The 19,349-nt window shown below is 38.5% G+C and overlaps 2 protein-coding genes across 2 annotated transcripts; both read left to right on the top strand.

Annotated features, from left to right (window-relative positions):
- Nucleotides 1-9,338: 9,338 nt before the first annotated feature.
- On the top strand, nt 9,339-13,549 carry LOC116253457 (uncharacterized). Its single transcript, XM_031628279.2, has 8 exons — nt 9,339-9,599; nt 10,741-10,885; nt 10,973-11,141; nt 11,681-11,951; nt 12,086-12,351; nt 12,446-12,661; nt 12,747-12,855; nt 12,979-13,549. The coding sequence occupies exons 1-8, from the start codon at nt 9,449-9,451 to the stop codon at nt 13,041-13,043; spliced, it is 1,392 nt and encodes a 463-aa protein (XP_031484139.1). The 5' UTR covers nt 9,339-9,448; the 3' UTR covers nt 13,044-13,549.
- Nucleotides 13,550-17,399: 3,850 nt separating this feature from the next.
- LOC116252281 (mitochondrial import inner membrane translocase subunit TIM23-1-like) lies at nt 17,400-18,620 on the top strand. The gene has a single exon (XM_031626438.2). The coding sequence runs from the start codon at nt 17,593-17,595 to the stop codon at nt 18,154-18,156; it is 564 nt and encodes a 187-aa protein (XP_031482298.1). The 5' UTR covers nt 17,400-17,592; the 3' UTR covers nt 18,157-18,620.
- The last annotated feature ends 729 nt before the right edge of the window (nt 18,621-19,349 follow it).

Here is a 19,349-nt window from a genome sequence, read left to right as displayed (position 1 = left end):
GCGTTTTATGCCCACTTAGGCATTCGTTTACAAGCTTGTGTTTTGTTTCCGAGCCTAAAACCAACCAGGCTTCAAAGACCGGAACTCCATTTCGTCATCAATGTTCCAGTTTAAATCCTTACCAATTTAACTACGTGACAACTGTGTGTGCTACCTCTTGCAACAAGTATGCTGAATCTGTGGATAAGAGGGCCCAAGCTATCGTAACTATCATTGTCATTGTAGCTTTCCTGCATGGCCCAAGCTGTTTCTCTGAAGCTTAAGACTGCCTTTGGTTGTAGAAGGCCTCCCTCGGTAAGGCCATGTTCGTTCTAGACGTCTCCATGTCTGTAAATCAGTAAATGGGAAAAAAAGAGTGTTGATCGTGTTAAGGCAACTCGGTGCCTTAGTATCTTCTTCTCGATAAGCAAACATATGGTCATGTGGCAAGCATCCATCTGCAGCTATGTTCGTCCAGATGATCCCGGATTCAGATCGGCAGCTATTCCTCCGCTACTTTTTCTAAATTCTGCTGTTCTGCATCTTGATTTGAATCATGTGGTGGTAATTGAATCTGTACAAAGCCTGTGAATGAATGACGATGCACAAAGGCACTCAACACCTTAAGGGCGAGCTTGTTGACCCTTAACCAGTCAAGCCCAACAGGAAATCAAAAGCAACAAAAAACGAGAGTAAACATAAGCGAAATCGACATTCCTTTATATTTTATCTTCTTGGTGTCACTAAGAACCAGGGCATGATATGCCGGCTTTATCAATAACTAATGCCCTGTGCGACAGTTGTCTGTTCCCAATGGTTTAAAGAGAAGGAAGTGGTGCTGCAGGACAGACTTCATAGTTCTGGTGAAATTCCGATCTTTGAAGGGGTAGATTACAGGTAACTGTAACCTAACCAAGGAGATTTCTTGAACTTGTCATGGTTTCCAAACTAATAACAACATTTTTTTTGCTCGGAAGCGTGCATGGTTTCCAAAATGTAAAGTACTATTTACTGGTATGCTCAAGCTGCCTATTCTGTCATACTCTGAAGTTTTGGCTTGCTTCATTGACATGAGGCTATGTGCTGTCGTCGTCTCATCAAAATACGAAACATAGCTCCCCCGACTTGGTCCAAGTTCATAAGAGAGAAGAGAAATTCATTTAAGTGGATTCGGTTTCACACAAATTGGAGAGCCTGCTACCAAAGTTGTCAAATTCAAAGCAAGAACGGGAACGCTGGTAACTTGGGTCCTGAGACAAAAGCAAGAAAGTCCAGCCAACAAAGGCATGGAATACTCAGATCTGTGACAAACATGGCAATAGTGCTTTGAATTGTTGGTATGGCTTCGACTAGAGGCACCGGCTTAAACAAATTCCTCTAAGTGTTAAGGATGGTGAGGATGATAATCAAGATCAAAGAGTGCTCTCTCGAAGTTGGTCCATCTGCTGCCATAGCAACTTCCATCCAAATCAAGTCATGGATGTACATGGATAGCATCATCTTGAAAGAATGACAGGAAATGGCAATTAACTCTGTCCATGCGTTGGTATGTTCTTATTCTGCTGCAAATCAAGAAGTCTTGACTCTCAGTAAGGTCACTTGTCATCTCACTGTCCATGTCTACTTTTTCTGACTATTTATGCATAATTACAAGAAATACAGCTTCCGCTGACGCAACGACTGCATCAGCGAGTACTATTAGATGCACGTAGAACAACCCTCCACTAGAAACCCTAAAAGCAAACAGTTAATTCTTTCATTGGCACAGGGAATACGTTGCTAATGGTCCTTCACTGACATAGATACCATGGCTTCTGTGATCTTGACGTGCGGTTGCCGTAAGCATTTACATGCTTCACGTCATCATGAACAGGCTGAAAATCTAATGAATATAGTGGCATTCTCATTTGTCAAGTTCTCAAGCAGTCAAACAAACACCAAACTTCCGGCAGGGATAAGAATTCGATGCAACTGTTATATTCAAACCGGAAATCTTGCTCGGTGTTTGCTTCGAGTTGTTCTGGTAGGATGCAGGTGAAAGGCGAAGCTCGTTGTATAAACGGATTAGTCAACCTCTGCTTGTCTAGGCCTAACAATTCGGTGGGTGAGAACCAAATTAAGACTGCCCACTTGAATATTGAGAGGAATGTGGATGCATTAGGCGTCTGTCTTCTTTAATTTAAGTTGCTAGCCATGAACCTAACCTGCAGGTCGAATGCCAAGTCTCTGCATCAAGTCCAATGAATCGCTGATGCATAGATCTGCTTCCACCATTAAGCATAAATTATGAAAAGTTGAAAATCATTTCGTCTCCTTCTTTCTCAGTTTGAAAATCAAGGCCTGAATTGTGGACGCATCACATGTGGTCCGACATATAGGACGATGCTCAGTACTCTCTGGTCTTCAATTCTGATCTAATCTTGAGTCACCAATTTCTCAAAGGCACATAATGAAACTCAATCCTCAATCTTCATGAAGCAAGTTTTACTTAGAAAGACCGTATTTGATTACTTGAGGCCTCATTTGATTGCAGGAATGCCGGTGCTTTCGAGAAACCAGTGTTCTATAGGGACAAGAGACACTCTGCTCTTGGGACTATCAGTTGAATGATCTTTACTCAACTGGTGACTTGATCATCTCCTTTTAGATTCAACACAAAAATGTTCCATTAGACCAAGTTAGGCATCCCCAAGATTGGAGCTTCTTCGTGCTGGCGTTGAAATCGTGTCGCTTCTTGCATCTTGAAGCAAGAGGAATTAAGTCCGAATGAGGATTCCATCCAAAATTGAGTTGACTGGAGATGAGATGTTTTGGTGCTCAATCAAATCCGAGCACACACTTTTTGACTCGTTCCACAAAAAAGTTGTACGAGCAAACCAAAAAAAAAAAACCTGCTTAGCTACAAGGATAGCGACACTTTGATGGTAGGCAGATAAGAAACAACCTTATTCCTTTCATCTTTTTGAAATGTGCAGTTGAGTTATTAGTTATTTAATTGAGTTGTTTGATTTTGTTTGATCGTTTACAAAGTATGTTTAAAATTATATTTTTAAATGAGTGACTAAAAAACTTGCATTTTGACACTTTACTCCACAATTAATGAAGTTGAGTCGGCAGTTCATAAACCAATCTGCATATATCTGCTCAGTCCACATATTTTTAAGGCCTTGTTTATATCCAAAGGCACATAATGCCTGAAAAGGGCACATGCCCACAAAGTAGGCTCTGCTAGTCAGTACTAAATATATGCATCCCTATAAAGCCACAGCACTTTCTATTACTCAGGCTTTGATGATGATACTAATAATAATAATAATTAGAAGAATTACAATAATAATAATAATTGGCTATTTCTTACCTCAGTTTCAACAATTATCTTCCCACTGTTTATTGTAGTGAAGACCACTTGTGTAAGTTTTGCCTAGTTTCTTATGTTTGTTTATTGGTTTGCATGTATGCGGGGGACTGCTATGATCACAGTAGCTGCGTTAAAGTAGGCACACGTATCAATGTTTAAGCCCACTCGAACCGCAAGGTACGGAATGTTCTCGTTTATGAATGAATATTCTGGTTATAACCAAAACCAAATAGCCTATGAACCTTCATTTTCATATGGAAAGCTTCACTGCTGCGTAGCGGGATCAAGGCTGTCGGCAGTGATCCAGAGGACGTACGGCGAGGGGTTGATATCTACCTCACCGATGTATGGGACAAAGAGCCGACCGCAAGGCTGAAAGCTTTGAAAGACATTGTGAGTGGAGGAGAAAACCCCAATAGTCGCATCTGGCGAGATCTCATCAAGGAGATTGATAAACTGGATAAAGGCAACTGGTGATGCCTACGGCATCTTATGTACATAGAAACCGAGTATTTGCATGCGCGTGAAAGAGTTAAAATTTTCCCACAAATCAGATAACGCAGATGAGTTTATCACAGTCTATTTGCTAAAAATGGAGATATTTGAACTATATTTTTATTTAAAAAATGGCCATTGAATAGTGAGCATGGAGGAAATTTCTAAGCAGTTGACTCAATCGTCTTTTCAAACTCATACATGCAGGCCAATTTGAAGAATTTAGCTTTTGATTCTTACAAATCAATGATGCGCAAAGAAAGCATACATAAATATCATCTGTCAGTTCGGAGATTTTCACTAGTCATAGCCTGAGTTATTTGTATAATCATAATGGTTCCAGTGGAAACAGGATTAAGTCTTTGAACAAGGACTATGTCACCATAGTGCGGAGTGCGGGTGCCGGAACGATACATCCCAAAAAATTTAGGTACGATGAGAATATTTTATTATTATTATTAATAATTTATTATATATATAGTAGAATAAGCATATGATTATAATTTAGTTGTTAATATATATGTTGAATAATTGTATTGCATAGAAAAATATCAAAACCTGATATATATTATATAAGTAATTTAATAATATGACATTCTAATTGCGCTCAGGTGTGAGTCGGAGTTGCAACCACGATGCAAACTCCGGTATGATAATAAAATAGAAGAGTCTGTTGACTTAGGTCCTTGGCATGAGAGAGCCGCAATTATATGAGCTTAATGTGTTGGCAATTAACAAGTTAGATTTGAAGTTAAAAACTTAAATGTACCTGCCTTTAATTTTGAGAGAAATTCTCAAGAGATAACAAATGTAAGAAAACACTGAGTTATATAAAAATGACGAAAATGTTAAGAAAAACCACTTTTTCTTTTAGAGGATGATATTTTTCTTCTCAAAGTTGTCAAGTGGACTAAAATTTTCATGGTTTCACCTACTACTACATCATATGTGATGACATCAAACTTTTGTTGTATCTGTTTATGTAGATATCTAATGCTAAAATAAAAATGTTAAAACCGAACAAAAAAAACACAATATTAGTTCCATATTTGTTTGGCTATAAAAAATTTTCTGTATCTTTGAAACCCAGTTTCATAACACACATTCATACGTGGCCGGAATGTCCCACTGGTCAATAACTTTTGGCCTTGCTGCCGGTTGTCAACTGTTAGGCTCTCCCGTCATCGCGGCTCTTGACAGACGGCGGCCAACTGGTCAAAGGTGGGTCTCATCACCGGGACGCAGCAAGGCCGATAAAGCTCTTTCACAATACCGGCCGGTACCTTGCCTGAATCGGTCGCCACGAATCTATGTTTCTCGTAAAATCTCATGAAAGCATGTTAAGATCACACCGACTCAGAGTCAATCTCGCCGGCCTTCGTGATTCGATTTGACGATACGATCGGATGCTGATTTTTGGAATCCTAAATACGCGTCTGAATATTATATGATTATCGTTTACATGTCAGCTTTTAAAAATGTTAACCGCGTAAAGCGCCGTCTTCTCGCCGGAAAAGAAGAGACGCGTAGAGACCCTCGCGCTGGACGGACGCGGCTACTCAGATCGTCGTCTCATACCTGAAAAGGTAATGGCCTCCAGTGCTGCTACTTTGTTTGGTAGCGCTTGGAAAAGCGTTCCCAAAGAAAAAAAACTGCATTGAGAAAGCATTTTCTTCAGAAAATTTGCAGTTCTTGTGAAAATGGTGTGCCACGGGTGACGGCGTCCCATGTCTGCGAATTTTACTTCAAACACTAATTTAATGTAAATCATGTCATTTCTGTAAAAAAATGATATTCACACTGCCAAAATTTTGATGTTGTAAGAGATGTTCATGTTTTGACCATTAAAAAAAACATTATTTAAGTGTAAAATAACTAATTTAATATTTCTCTCATCAAATCAGATCATATCTATAAAGTGTTATTTCGAAAAAAAAAAAAAAAAAATTAATTTCAATAAGTTTGGGTTTTGTCTCTTACCCAAGTGGTCTAATGTTTACCAACTTTTTTTTTTTTACATATATATACTCATTTGCCAATGAAAGCTTGGCCTTCAACTACATTGTATATTATCAAATATATCATTTTGTTACTTTAACAACGGTTTACAGCATATTGTTGTGATTGCTAGATCTCAACCCACTTCATAACAACTTTGATTCGACAAAAAAATCAATCACTTAACAACTCCTTTTATTTATAAGTCTCCCAAGATTCTTAATAATTTTAAATAACAACTAAACTTTTTTTAATATCACAATCTATTTCTTTTAAGGCACAAGTGTATGCTTTTATGGGTATCCCAACTTATCCCTTAGTAGCTTTTTTTCAATCTAAAATATGCTAAGAACCAGGTAAATCAATCATTTAATAACATTCTTTATAAGTCTCCTAAATTTTTTATAATATTTAATACAAAACTAAGGTACTGTGGACAATTATTTGGTCAGTAAAGTCAATTTGTTTTGCTTAAAATTACTTGTGTGACAATTGACATTCCTCTCTTGCTTTTTTTTTTTTTTAAAAAAAAGTAGCTATGTCATTTTATTATTATTATTTTTTGCTGACGGCCTTTGTTACATTGAAATGAAGAGAAAGTAAAGAATAATTTGTCAAACTGGTATGCACGTTCAGGTTGAGTACCTTGTTAGCGAATGAAGGAGGGAGGGAGAATGTACTAACTGTGTCTATATATATATATATATATATATATATACACACACACAGGACTATTTGGATGTTGCTTAATTTCATTTCGGATCATATTTAGACAAAAGAAATATACAAAAAGGAAATTGGATATCCATTGGATTTAGAAAAAAAATTCCTAATATCACAAGAATTTCTAAGTACTTGGATCTAAAATGATTTATGTGAGCATCAACCCCTTGCACAAGACAACCAAAGACTAAGGTACTAGCCTTGGAATGTTGCATGAGCGACAAAAAATCTCTCAACTCAAGAACAGACGAAGGCAGGGACCCTCGGACTTTTAAAAATTCAAAATTTTAGTTTAACCTATAAAAAAAAATTATAAATATTTTCACTGGCGTTAAAATTTTGAAAAAAAAAAAAAAAAAAACCTTTTAGCTTCACCCCTCAACTCAACTGTGGTTTCTTTTCTGAAACTAAAAACAAAGAGCTAGATCTGGAGCAAGATTTTTGTCAATTTTTGCGATGCAGGATCCAATGCCGACCTGACTTTAAATGTATTGAGCTCTTCGTTGGTAATCCCTCTGCGTGGCGACAGATGACTTATAGCTCTCATCTCATCACATGGGTCGCAATCATAGATCCTTTCAAGTCATGATTTTGTAGAGAAAAGAAGAGATGGGTTACCTTTTTCTTTCGTCTGTTCATCGACTCTCATGCTTCATTTTCACACGACTAAACTCAACAATCCTCCCAAGTTTCTGAAATAATGTTTGGAAAAAAGTTAAGGGCAAACTGGTTCCCTTGAAATCCGACCTTGGAAAGCTAAAGCTTCACATTTCTTATCATAAATGCTTTTCCCAGTGATGTCAGTGTGGACATGATGATCTGTCTTGAAAGAGAAAACTTTATACCAAAATGGAGGTGGCAAAGAAAAATGGATCTTGTTAAGACATGTAAGTTGAACAAGTTCAAGTGCTCAATGTCTACAGTGAAATGAAATTTATATTAACAAAATTATATGGTATGCGTGACCCTTTTTCCAGCTTGCATCTTGAAAAAGATTTAACTGGATGGGATTTCAGCCAAACTAGGAGTAAGAGTGGGAGAAACCCAAAGAATAATAAAATAATTTTGCAGGGTTACTGGTTGTTGAATTTTGTGCAAGTAACTTAGGGAGTGTTTGATAGCTTCTGATCTCGAGGCTGATGTGAAATCCCTTTCAGATGAGACCTACATAGGGATTTCAATGAAATGAATTTAGATCAGATACGATACTCCACTGAATTGCATCGGAAGTTTGATACCAAAAAAGGTTTAACATCCAATTGAGAAATGAGATCAGGATACCAAAAATGACATCCAGTGGGATTCAGATCCTGTCTGGTCTAATTTAAATTTGGATTTAGTTTTAAATTAATATCCTGTATCAAATACCTATATATTTCAAAAATCAAATTTTAATATATAATGATGTGATTTGGATGCGGTTGTGTATTAAAAAGTCGGATTCATATTCCGGTATGGATTTCAAATCGAATATAGATTTCAAATTTGAAATTTGGATCCTAATATGGTATGAACTTTTCTTGATCTGAATTTGTGGACATCGCATGAATTGGACATAGTAAAGGGTATCACCCGATTATACTCCATTAATCCATTGACATCCCCAGATCTAAAAAGTAACCATCCATAAAAAAGAGGATTTGAGATCCTTGGTGTATCATGCATACCTTAGATTTGAAGTCAGAGGGGTCAGACCTTAAACCCTAGGGTATAAGATTCAGTGGGTTATGAGATCCAAGATGGCCTTAATCTCACAACTACTTAGATTTGAGAAAAAAAAATCCCAATAAAATTGGTGATGTGAAGTGGGTAAGATTCAAAATGGGTAATCAATGAATGCAATTGCAGCTGTTTGCAGATCTGATCTTCGTGGCACAGCATACCGTTACAACGTTCCTTGACCATAGGATTCACTTGTCGGTGGCCTAGTTAGAATCAACAGCTCATCATTTTTTTTGCATGGCTGAGGTGCCAGAAAATAGCAAGTAGCAGCGAGTCTGTAATCATAGATATTGATAGACCAAGCTCTTAAATGATTCTCAGTATCTTACGATATGACATCCACAAAGAGAAAAGTGTAGGCTATAAATTATAATCCGTTTGAATAACATCTAATTCTTTTGAGTTCTAAGAATGTTAGAGCTAAGTATGTGATGAATCTTGATCACCATGATTTTAATGCAGATTTATTTCATCAAAACAAGTACATAGAAGAAACAAACATGGATATCGTTAAACTATTGAGATCGGGGAACTTCTTTTTCCATGTGTTTTTACTTTTTTTTTTTTTTTTAAATTGGTGCCCCATAAACGGCGCATTCCCACCGGAATGAATGAGCATAATTAGTAGTCGGCACGTTCAACGGAAAGAGAGATGGAGAAAGGACAATCCTTAATGAGGAGATCGGACTTGGTTTAAGTTTTTCCAAAACGATACCCACCAACTTTACTGACATCAAGAGGAGGACCTAGTTACATGGAGAAAATCAATCGACAAACAAGAAGGCAGTGTGGAATCGCTCTGCTATAGATCCACTGCCACCGGCACCGGCGGCAGAGGACGGAGCGGCTTCTCCTGCTGCCGCCGGTGCCGTCTCAGTGCAGCGGTTGGCCGGACCCAACGCACTGTTGGTGTTGGCTTCTCACCGAACTTAGGTTGGGTTGCGGAGAGTCTCACCTCTCAAAGTCGCTGCCGGCTTTTGACGGTTATTCCAAATACTGCGTCCCCATATGTAGAATTACTTTAACAGCCCCATGACTCCCTCTCTGTCTCTTTAATAGGAGAGGGTTCTGGCGCTAAAAAGAGGGCGGAGCCGGAGAGTGGCCATACGAACACTAAGCTCGTTGTAGCTCTCTCCTCTCTCTTTCTCGCTCTCCCTCTTCCTCTGTGCAGCCATGGAGTTGTTCTACTACATGGTGTTTGGGTGCCTATCGCTGGTGGTGGCGGCCCTCGAGTTCAGCAAGACCAGCAAGGACAGAATATCTACCACTTCTGCCTTCAATTCCTTCAAGAACAATTACCTCGTCGTCTACTCTCTTATGATGGGTATCGGGCTTAATTCCTTCTCGTTCTGCTTGCTTAAGTTTCTTTTCCACCTCCCAGTGAGAGGACGCGCACTTTTTTTTTTTGTTTTCTGTTGTTTTTTTTCCTTCTAGGAAAGGCTTTCGCGGTTTTTGATCCGATCTGGGTAGATCTGGTTTTGGGGGTTTTAAAATGCACTTGATGGTTGGTACTCTTGATGCTTTGGGGTCAGATCCGTGGTTCCATGGAGCACCCATTTGGGTTTTTTGGGAGATAGTGCTTGTGGTTTCTTAATATCAGTGAGGATGCAGGGTTCTAATGGCTGGACTGGATTCTTTTTGTTTGATTTCCTATTTTATACTGTTGAAGTTTTCTCTTTAACGAGTTTGGGTCTAGATCTGTCGCGATCGTATCCCAATAGGGGAAGATCTATGTTTGGAGACTAATTTTCTAGCTACTGTTGATACAGATCTGTATGATATCTAGCTTTCGACTTGTGAATCATGCTAGCGAAGAAAAGTGGCAGTTTATAATTTGTCAACTGATCTGGCTTTTTCATATTATAGTGTACTGCAAGGCACGTTGAGTTATTTTTCATCTGACATGTTGGTAGTCAGTCATTTTTGGTTCCTGTAGTTTTTTGGCTGGGAGTTACCGGATTTTGGTTGGGGTTATTGTCTCTCGATTGTTGTACTGAGTATAGTTTAACTAGGATGCATCTGGATTTTCTGTTTCCTGCAATCTGCATCATGGTTGCTTTCACCAGGTTGCTCTCCAGCTTGGTCACAGTAGTTGACGATCTGCATGATCAATATGGTTCAGTTAGGCGCCTTGCCTAGTTCTGTTGCATACTCGTCTTGGTGATTGTTGAATGCGGGAAAGTAGCCTTAGTTTCCTTGGTCGCATTTCTATTTCACTTGCTTGTATATTTACCGTGGGTGAATGTCTTTAGTTATCCAACAATCGTTTACATATTTATGCTTCGATTTAATGGTTTGTCTAAGCATGCGTGCACTTTCCTCCTTAGTGAAGCATATAAAGGAGTGCGGTTTGGTTTTCTTCTGGGCCTCCATACTGTGTTTTTTTCCTTTTTTGGATAATTAACGTCCCACGTGCCTTCTAGATCACCGATGAATGCAATTGATGATCTTTATATTCTTCACAGCTGGAGATTGGCTGCAGGGTCCATACGTCTATTTCCTCTATAGCCAGTATGGTTTTGATAAGGGAGATATTGGTCGACTGTTTATTGCTGGTTTTGGATCTTCTATGTTGTTTGGTACCATCGTTGGATCCTTGGCTGACAAACAGTGAGATTCTCTCACAGTTATCTTTAAGCACTCCTTGTCCTTTTTTTTTTTCTTGGTGATTGACCTAATGGCTGTTTCTATGTGCAGAGGTCGGAAAAGAGCTTGCATAACCTACTGCATCACGTACATCCTTAGTTGTATAACAAAGCATTCTCCCCAATACAAGGTCTTGATGGTGGGTCGTATATTAGGAGGAATTGCTACTTCTCTTTTGTTCTCAGCATTTGAATCTTGGCTAGTTGCTGAGCATTTTAAGGTAAGCACTCTCAGCTTCATAAACTAATCTTCCTGTAGAAATGCACTTGAGACGTTTTTGTTACTACTTAAAAACATACGTCATTATATATGGGATATAATTGGTGAAGGAATCACTAGGGAAGTTTTGATGACTTCTGGTAAAACTAACGGGTGAAGGCTTGTGTCACCTGTATCCTAATTATCGCCACGACCATTCTTTTGTTTGGTTCCTCCTGAAGATGGTTCTGCCAACTTTTTCCCTTCCTTAGATCAGCAGATTAACTACTTTGCTTGGGGAATAAACCGTTGAAACTGCAGCTAACTCCTGTTCTTCAAGTTATCTAGCCAACAGTATTGGGAAACAAAAAAGGTGCACTATTGAACTGGCAATTGCCTTTTCCCTTGAAAAGCGTGAATTGCCATGGATCACTTCATGTTATTTGCAAGTCTCTTTCACTGATTAGCAAACAGCATAAAACTTTGTCTACTGTGTTTCTTCATTTGGTTGTTTGAGGTTTAAAGTTGCGACCATTTTAAGCATGGTTTTGTTTTTTTCAGAGAGGGTTTGATCCACAATGGCTTTCACTTACATTCTCCAAGGCAATCTTTCTTGGGAATGGTCTGATTGCTATAGTCTCCGGCTTGTTTGCAAATTTGATCACTGATACTTTAGGCTTCGGTCCTGTTGCTCCCTTTGATGCGGCTGCGTGTTTCCTTGCAATTGGAATGGCCATTATCTTATCTTCTTGGACTGAAAATTATGGAGATCCTTCAGAAAACAAGGACTTGCTTACACAATTCAAAGGAGCTGCAGTGGCCATTGCTTCTGGTAAGAAACTTGTGTGAAGTATGTGTGGTTATCTCAGTCTCCCGAGGAAAAAAAACAAAAGAAAAAACAAAGTGCTTGTGTTACTTAAACTGAATTGCTTTTTAATTACTTGTGCTGTTATTCCGTTGACTTAGATGAGAAAATTGCACTGCTGGGCGCCATACAATCCTTATTTGAGGGTTCCATGTACACCTTTGTGTTCCTCTGGACGCCTGCTCTGAGTCCAAATGAAGAAGAAATTCCCCACGGTTTCATTTTTGCTACATTCATGTTGTCTTCAATGTTGGGAAGCTCTATCGCCTCCAGGCTAATGGCTCGTGCATCCTTGAAGGTGGAAAGTTATATGCAGATTGTTTTTCTCATATCCGCTGCTACCTTCCTGCTTCCAATTCTCAGCACGGTTAGTCCAGAGTCCTATAACTTTTCTTCCAAGAATTTTAGAAGACCTTTCTAGTTGATCCAAAAAATAATGAAATGTGAATGGCATGAAACAGTTCCTGATAGCGCCTTCAAAGGTGAAAGGTGGAAGCATCTCATACAGTGGTTGTCTTCAGCTCTTTGGATTCTGCATATTTGAGTCGTGTGTCGGCATATTTTGGCCATCTATCATGAAGATGAGATCCCAGTTCATTCCCGAGGAGGCTAGAAGCACAATCATGAACTTTTTCCGCATCCCTCTCAACATTTTCGTGTGCATTGTCCTTTACAATGTAAGTAACCTTTTGTTGTCTGTCCTCCCTCTTTTTCCTAGAGTTAATTGTTAGATACTAAAAGACCCACCTGTGCTGTTTAAAGGTCAATGCATTCCCCATCACTGTCATGTTTGGAATGTGTGCAATTTTCCTCTTCATGGCATCAGTACTTCAGAGGCGACTCATGGTTGTTGCAGATATTCACAGGCAAAGTAAGTTATATTTGACTTTGTGGAATTAAAGCTTAATTGTTTTCCCAAGTATTTATTTTCAGATTGTCGTACAGCTCTCCCCACCTTTCAATTGATTGATTTTTTTATTTATTTTCTGTATAGAACCACAAGACAATTGGGGATCGTTGAAGGAAAGGGACCCAGAAGCAGAGCCTCTAAATATGTAAGATTGCAGTTTGATCAGGTTGGATGTCAGAGATGTGGCTGTAATCTTGAAACTGGCGGATCAGTCACATTTATTTGCCCTTTGTCGCACGGGTATTCTAAATAAGGCAGAAGAATGGGTGCTAATACGAAACCACCTAACGCACACCGGGATACGGAGTGTTAACGGCAAAAGTGAAGACTTGTGTCACGCAGTAAGAGAGGCTCTTCAAGTGAAAAATTGAATTAGATTAGAATGACAGTGTATGGGTGAATTGGTTACTGTGGAGAGTACTCGTCTCTTATATAGCATTTGTTATTTAGTAATTCTGGGGAATCTTTTTCAGTTTGCTATGGTACATCAGATTTGTTTGTTTTCACCTATGTTCTTTGTCCTTCCCAAATACCGCAAGACGGTTTTTTGTAATATCAGAAAATGGACAGGTAGCAGATAAATAATATGTCATTCTGTGCTTTGAACTATAAAACACAGCAGCAGTTCAAAATGCAGGATTGGGTTTCCTCTTCATGTAGCAAATTGTCCGTCACTGCTTAATTGTCAATTGGAATATTGTCTATACTTGTCTTTGCAAAACTTCATAGTTGCCTTTGGAATATATACTGTTATTGTTAGCAAGTTGATTTTAATATGTCTACTTGTTTGGTGCATAGATGAAGAAGGAACATTGTGTTATAGAGTTTCACGAATCTGCCCGACTTTTGAAATAGATTTACAGATTACAAACAACTCCTTAAGAGTCATTTGTAGCATCCTATGAATCTCTCCTAAAGATTTATGAAAACACTAGTTTTACAACTTTTGTAGTAGATTTATGAAATATTTATAAAATGTTTGTACTGCCAAACAACCACTTAAGCTGGTTTTAGATGACATTTTTGAGTGTTTTGGACGCAAAATATCATTTTCTGTTGTGTTTGGTCAAAACGATGTGTATAGTGTGTTAAGGAGACATGCAAAATTGGGTTTTGCAAAAACCAAGTTTTGACAAAATAGTATTTCTAATACAGAGTGAATAACCTCTCCCCCTCTCTTAAGTACAGAAAGAAAGTTTCAAAAAGCGGTTAAAATTTAACCAAGTTGGAAAAACACCTGGCTTTTAGAAGTCATCAAATTTTTAGGGAGTCACCCAATTCTGGAATCCTCAACACCTCATTAAGAGATCATTTATCACCACCACAATACCAGGGGACGAATGGTAACCTTGATATTTGTAGGGTTTTCATGTATTGGCAATTTCTTTTGCATCAACTATTAATGCGATAGTTTACAACAATCAATTATGTGTTTTTCGTCTACATAGGAAGTGAATTAACTTCAAATAGCCATTTGACATGCACAATTCATAATCAGTACGTAAATATTGAACCCACTATTCATATCCAACAATTCAAACTTTTAAAACCTCAAAAATTTGTTCTGAAATTTCAATAGGCTTCGACCTCCAATGGAACCCATTCAAGCCGCATTAAATAACAGCTATTAAAATTGAGAGCTACGAACATGGAAATGGTTAGTCCGCATTTATAAGCGTCTCCTTGAGCCTTACTTATTAAAAAAGAACAGTCTGAGCACGGTGTGTTCGTAAAAGTTTCTTGTTCTATGGAAGCACGGCCATGTGCTGCCGGGATCCCCCAACAGGTCTCCACCCATGAAACACATGGTTTGTCTCCATTCCTCCTAGCTGGCGACTTGGTCTCGAGACATTCAAGTTGGAAAAATCAAGATCTCAATATACAAGGATCTACCTGCTTTCATAATTTGTAGGAGCCTTCCCAATCCCCACTTGTATTAAAATAAGAAAGTAGGAAACGGCAGCTTTATTTGAGAACGAATGTCGCAACTTTCTTGTGCAGTTAGATTCTTCCATTTGGGTGGGTGTAAAGAATTTGGTTTAAGAGTCTGAAATCTATCTTCGAATCAGTTTACTCCAACATGCAAAGAGGACTTTAGGATTGGAATTTTAGCACCTGTAAAACTTTATAAAAATTCGAAAGTTAGATCCAAAGGGGGTTGATGTCATGGCCTTGTGGGGCTTAGCAGGCAGCCGCGGCTCGAACTCAGTAGGACCCAGTCCTGGTCACGAGCCAAAGATTCCGACCAACTACTCATGTTCGGGCTCAAGCAGTAGGACTGATATTAGTGCTAGGTTTCAATTGATCGAAAACCTCACCAGGTCTAGAATCTGATTAGAGGTGAAGTCATCTAGTTGTGTAAAATTTTTTTTTTGAGAAAGCTTAATTTTACTGGGGCCAATGCTTTCAACTGACTTGGCCTAACATGGTCATGATCCTATCCCTAAACTTTCTTCGCAAAAAGGAAGGAGGTATCCTTCAGGAAGGTTGCAACCAAACTAAGACCTTGATTCCCATGTACCTCCTACCAGTTCTAAAGTACATGATGCAAGTTATAAAGTTTACTAAAGTCAAGAGTAAAACAATTCAAATTATTAATAATCCACACTCAAAGGCCGGAATGAGGTATTCAACGTGCGTTTGTTCACTAATGCTGTGTTTTCGAAATTAAATATGTCAATTAAAACTGTTGGTGCATGTGTGTTTGCGTGTAAATGTGTGTGTGTGTGTGTCTTTTTTTCAAGTAAAACTGAGGCGCATCGATTGTTGGTTAAAAGTAACATACTAATGCCATCATAAAAGAAAAAGCAAGACATTATTCGGATGACGTACGGTTAGTTCCTAAATCACATAGTTGACTTTCATTAAGTTATTTGATTTTCTTAAGTTCGATGACCATGGTCTCGAGATGCTAACCATGGTTAAGGTGCAAATCTAGATGTACATATGTGTTTGTCAATAAGGTACGATATAGATAGATGTGACAATTACTTACAAGTGCGGATTGAATCTCAAAATAACCTTTCGTTGTTTCGTGCTTAGGTTTTTTTCGTATTGAACCATATTAAAGGGACAGTTCCAAGCTTCCAATTTCCATACTTCTGCTACTACTAATAATATAGTCAAGAGATATTAGTGAAGCTGGCCATGCTGGGCCCGATCATTTAGTTTAATAATTGAATGACTGTGAAGGTATTTTTATCTTTTTCAAGGATATCTTTGTCTTTAAATAAAGCGGTGATTTTTCAGCATTCATATCCATGATATAAGATTTATTTCACATTCATCAGCCATAACCCCCCAAGATTTATTTCACATTCATCAGCCACACCTCCCAACTGTTTCCGTTTCTTAACTTGTATGAATTTGTTTTAGACATAAATTGATATGATTAAATTGAATAAATGACTCTAACTTTTTAAAATCACTCAACCATTGAACCAAGACCACCCGATCAATTCAATTTTGAGTGAGTGATGACTGAGATTATTCAGAGTCACTTAGCCAAGTATAGTTGTTTATTTAAAGGAAATAGATGATTCAGAGAAAAACAATGAGAAAAATGTGTAAATTAATATTAGATGATGAAACTACTCATCACATTTTCTTTCTTGTTTTTCTCTTAGCTGTCTATATATATATATATATATATATATATATATATATATATATATATATATATATATATATATATATAAAAAGAGGAAAAGAGAGATTGATGAACCCTCAGTGAACAGGGATCCCCTACCATCAACACCGCTTGATACTTTTCATCAAGTGGCCTTTTCCATGGGCGTGCTCAAGGGTGAACTATGAAAGTTCAGAGGATTCTTTGGGTTTTGCCGGTATTTTGGAAGAATTCAACAACATATATATATATATATATATATATATATATATATATATATATATGCATTAAATGTCTAGGTGTATTCAAGCTCAACCAGCTCTTTCCTGAAAAAAAAAAAAAAAATTTCTCTAAAGCTCATCATAATTAATTTTCATTTCCTCAACCCATCCCCTGTATTCAAGCTCAACCAGCTCTCTCCTGAAGCGCGGTACAAGTTTCGAGCTATTCAATTTAATTTCAACATTATTATGTCTATCTCTTTGTTGTATTTCCACATCACATTCTTTTCTATTCGAACTGTTTGTCTTCCTTTTAAAGCTTAAATCTATCGGGGCAAATGATAATTTTATTTTGCACAAAAATTTATTTTTCTGATGATGCTAGCCTCCAAATGAACTGCAGTTTCTCCAGCGAGGTGGCAGAAGCATCGTTAAAAAGAGAAAAGGAAGAACGAGTTAGTAACTTAGTAGAACGACGTGCAGATATTTTCATAAAATAAATAAACCCTTTTGCTAAGTAAACGACTACAAAAAACGAATCAAGATTAAGGTTAAGAAAAATAAGCTACAGAAATGCTAGAGAAATTTTCAACGTAATGCTGTAGGAAGCTTCACGTAGGAAGCTTTTATTGGAAATAATAACGTGAGGGGACGGGAGAAGGAAAAGGCGTGTGGTTCACTTTCTTCTCCACATTTCCGTGCGTCTTGCCTCCGGCGAGGGAGAGCAAAAGAACACGCGCTACAAGAGAGAGGGAGAAGAAAAGAACACGCGGTACAAGAAAACAAGTAGAACAAAAGCGGAGCAAGAAAGTCAGGAGCAAAGAAGAATTGAGGAGGAAGAGGAAGAAGATGGCGTCTCCTTACGGGAACGTCGATAGGAACAAGGAAGGGGAGCGGGAGCGGCTATACAACCCGTACCAGGATTTGCAGGTGCCAATCCACACACTCTACCGCCTGCCCACTTCCCCAGAGTTCCTCTTCCAGGAGGAATCCGTGGCCCAGCGCCGCTCTTGGGGGGAGAACCTCACTTACTACACCGGATGCGGTTACCTCTCTGGCGCCATCTCCGGCGCCGGCAAGGGCCTGTTCGACGGGATCAAGGCCCGGGAGGAAGGAGACACCCTCAAGCTGAGGGTCAACAGGATTCTCAATGCCTCCGGACACACAGGCAGAAAGTTCGGCAATCGCCTTGGCGTGATTGGTCTACTTTACGCTGGGATTGAGAGCAGCATCGTTGCCGTTAGGGACACGGACGATGTGTTCAACAGCGTGTTGGCTGGTCTGGGAACGGGAGCGCTATTCAAGGCGGCTTCGGGCCCGAGGTCTGCGGCTGTTGCCGGAGCGATCGGTGGGTTGGCTGTCGGAGTCGCGGTTGCTGGAAAGCAGGCGTTGAAGAGATACGTTCCCCTCTAGTGGCACGAATCTTCTCTTATCTCCTGTCAAATTCTTCTGGAAGAGGAAAAGAAGGATATGGGTCTTTACCTTAAATTTATGTTCTGTTCTCTTATGCGGATCCTGTTCCTATTGGTAGTTGGTTCTGCTGTAGATACTGACCTATAACTGTCTATCAATAATTCTTTCTCTGTGATGGGCAACCATAAAAGAGTCTCAAGTGTCCCTTTAATAAATTGAGGAACTTTTGAGGACACGGGAAGAGTTTATTTCCCTGAATTTTTACTTTGCCAAATTGTTTCAGAGGTGTATCTGAAAATTTTGAAAGGCTTGTGCTTTTGGCACGTATAGTAACACTGTGAAGACCAAATTTGATACTTCAACACTGTAATACATGGAAACTGACAGAGCATCTCTCGTTTCTTTGAATCTGATGTCTGAGACTCTGGGACACTTCTTATGGAAACTGAGTTGTGTTTTGTTTGTGATGGCTGATAAAGTCGGCCGTGCTTTCTTGCTTGTAATCATTATATTGTTGGATTATTTTCTTTTCTATTGATTTAATCGTCTGCCGTCTTGTTTCTTTCTCTCTTTTAGGTGTGAAGCATATTTTTGATTTATCATAGCCCAATTTATTGAAGGCTTGTCTTGTTAAATTACATGTGTTGACATAATTGTCAGAATTAGGTTTACAATTGTGCTAACCGTTTATGTAACTTAAGTTTCTCATCCTGAACGGTAGTGTGTGGTAAACTAGCTGCTCATTTAGTGCTTTGTCTGATGTTTATTTACTTTCTTTTCCTTATTCTTTTACTCCTCTTTGCAATGGAGCTTGTGCATCAGATCCAGCTTGTCGATGTCCATCAGATTTCAATTTTTTTTTTATATGGCGTAGTTTGTTTCCTAGATGCAGAAGTATATAGCATATTGAAGTATTAGAATTTGTAGGTAGCGTGGAAAGAAATAATTGAAAATGAACTTTAGAAACATTTAATTGACTTTAGCTGTATCAAGATGTCATACGAAGGAATTAAAAGAGAAAATATCAGAGTTTGAGAAAGGAGCACAATTTCTCTTAGACAAGAGATGAAAAATTTAACGATTTATAATTTTATATTGCCTATTCTTTCTATACATCCATTGGCTATAATGATGCAGCTCGTAATTGATCCTCATAAATTTTACTGTGCCGTTGCTCTACTTTTGAAACAACT

This window comes from Nymphaea colorata, chromosome 4 (genome assembly GCF_008831285.2).
Source record: "Nymphaea colorata isolate Beijing-Zhang1983 chromosome 4, ASM883128v2, whole genome shotgun sequence".
NCBI lineage: Eukaryota > Viridiplantae > Streptophyta > Magnoliopsida > Nymphaeales > Nymphaeaceae > Nymphaea > Nymphaea colorata.
This window is presented reverse-complemented; position numbering and strand designations above follow the sequence as displayed.

Bases quoted from the DNA above. Each gene is read 5' to 3' on its own strand.
- LOC116252281 (XM_031626438.2), top strand. From the start codon at position 17,593: ATGGCGTCTCCTTACGGGAACGTCGATAGGAACAAGGAAGGGGAGCGG.
- LOC116253457 (XM_031628279.2), top strand. From the start codon at position 9,449: ATGGAGTTGTTCTACTACATGGTGTTTGGGTGCCTATCGCTGGTGGTG. The intron at 10,886-10,972 runs GTGAGATTCTCT...TTCTATGTGCAG, and splicing joins GGATCCTTGGCTGACAAACA to AGGTCGGAAAAGAGCTTGCA. The intron at 12,352-12,445 runs GTTAGTCCAGAG...GGCATGAAACAG, and splicing joins TGCTTCCAATTCTCAGCACG to TTCCTGATAGCGCCTTCAAA.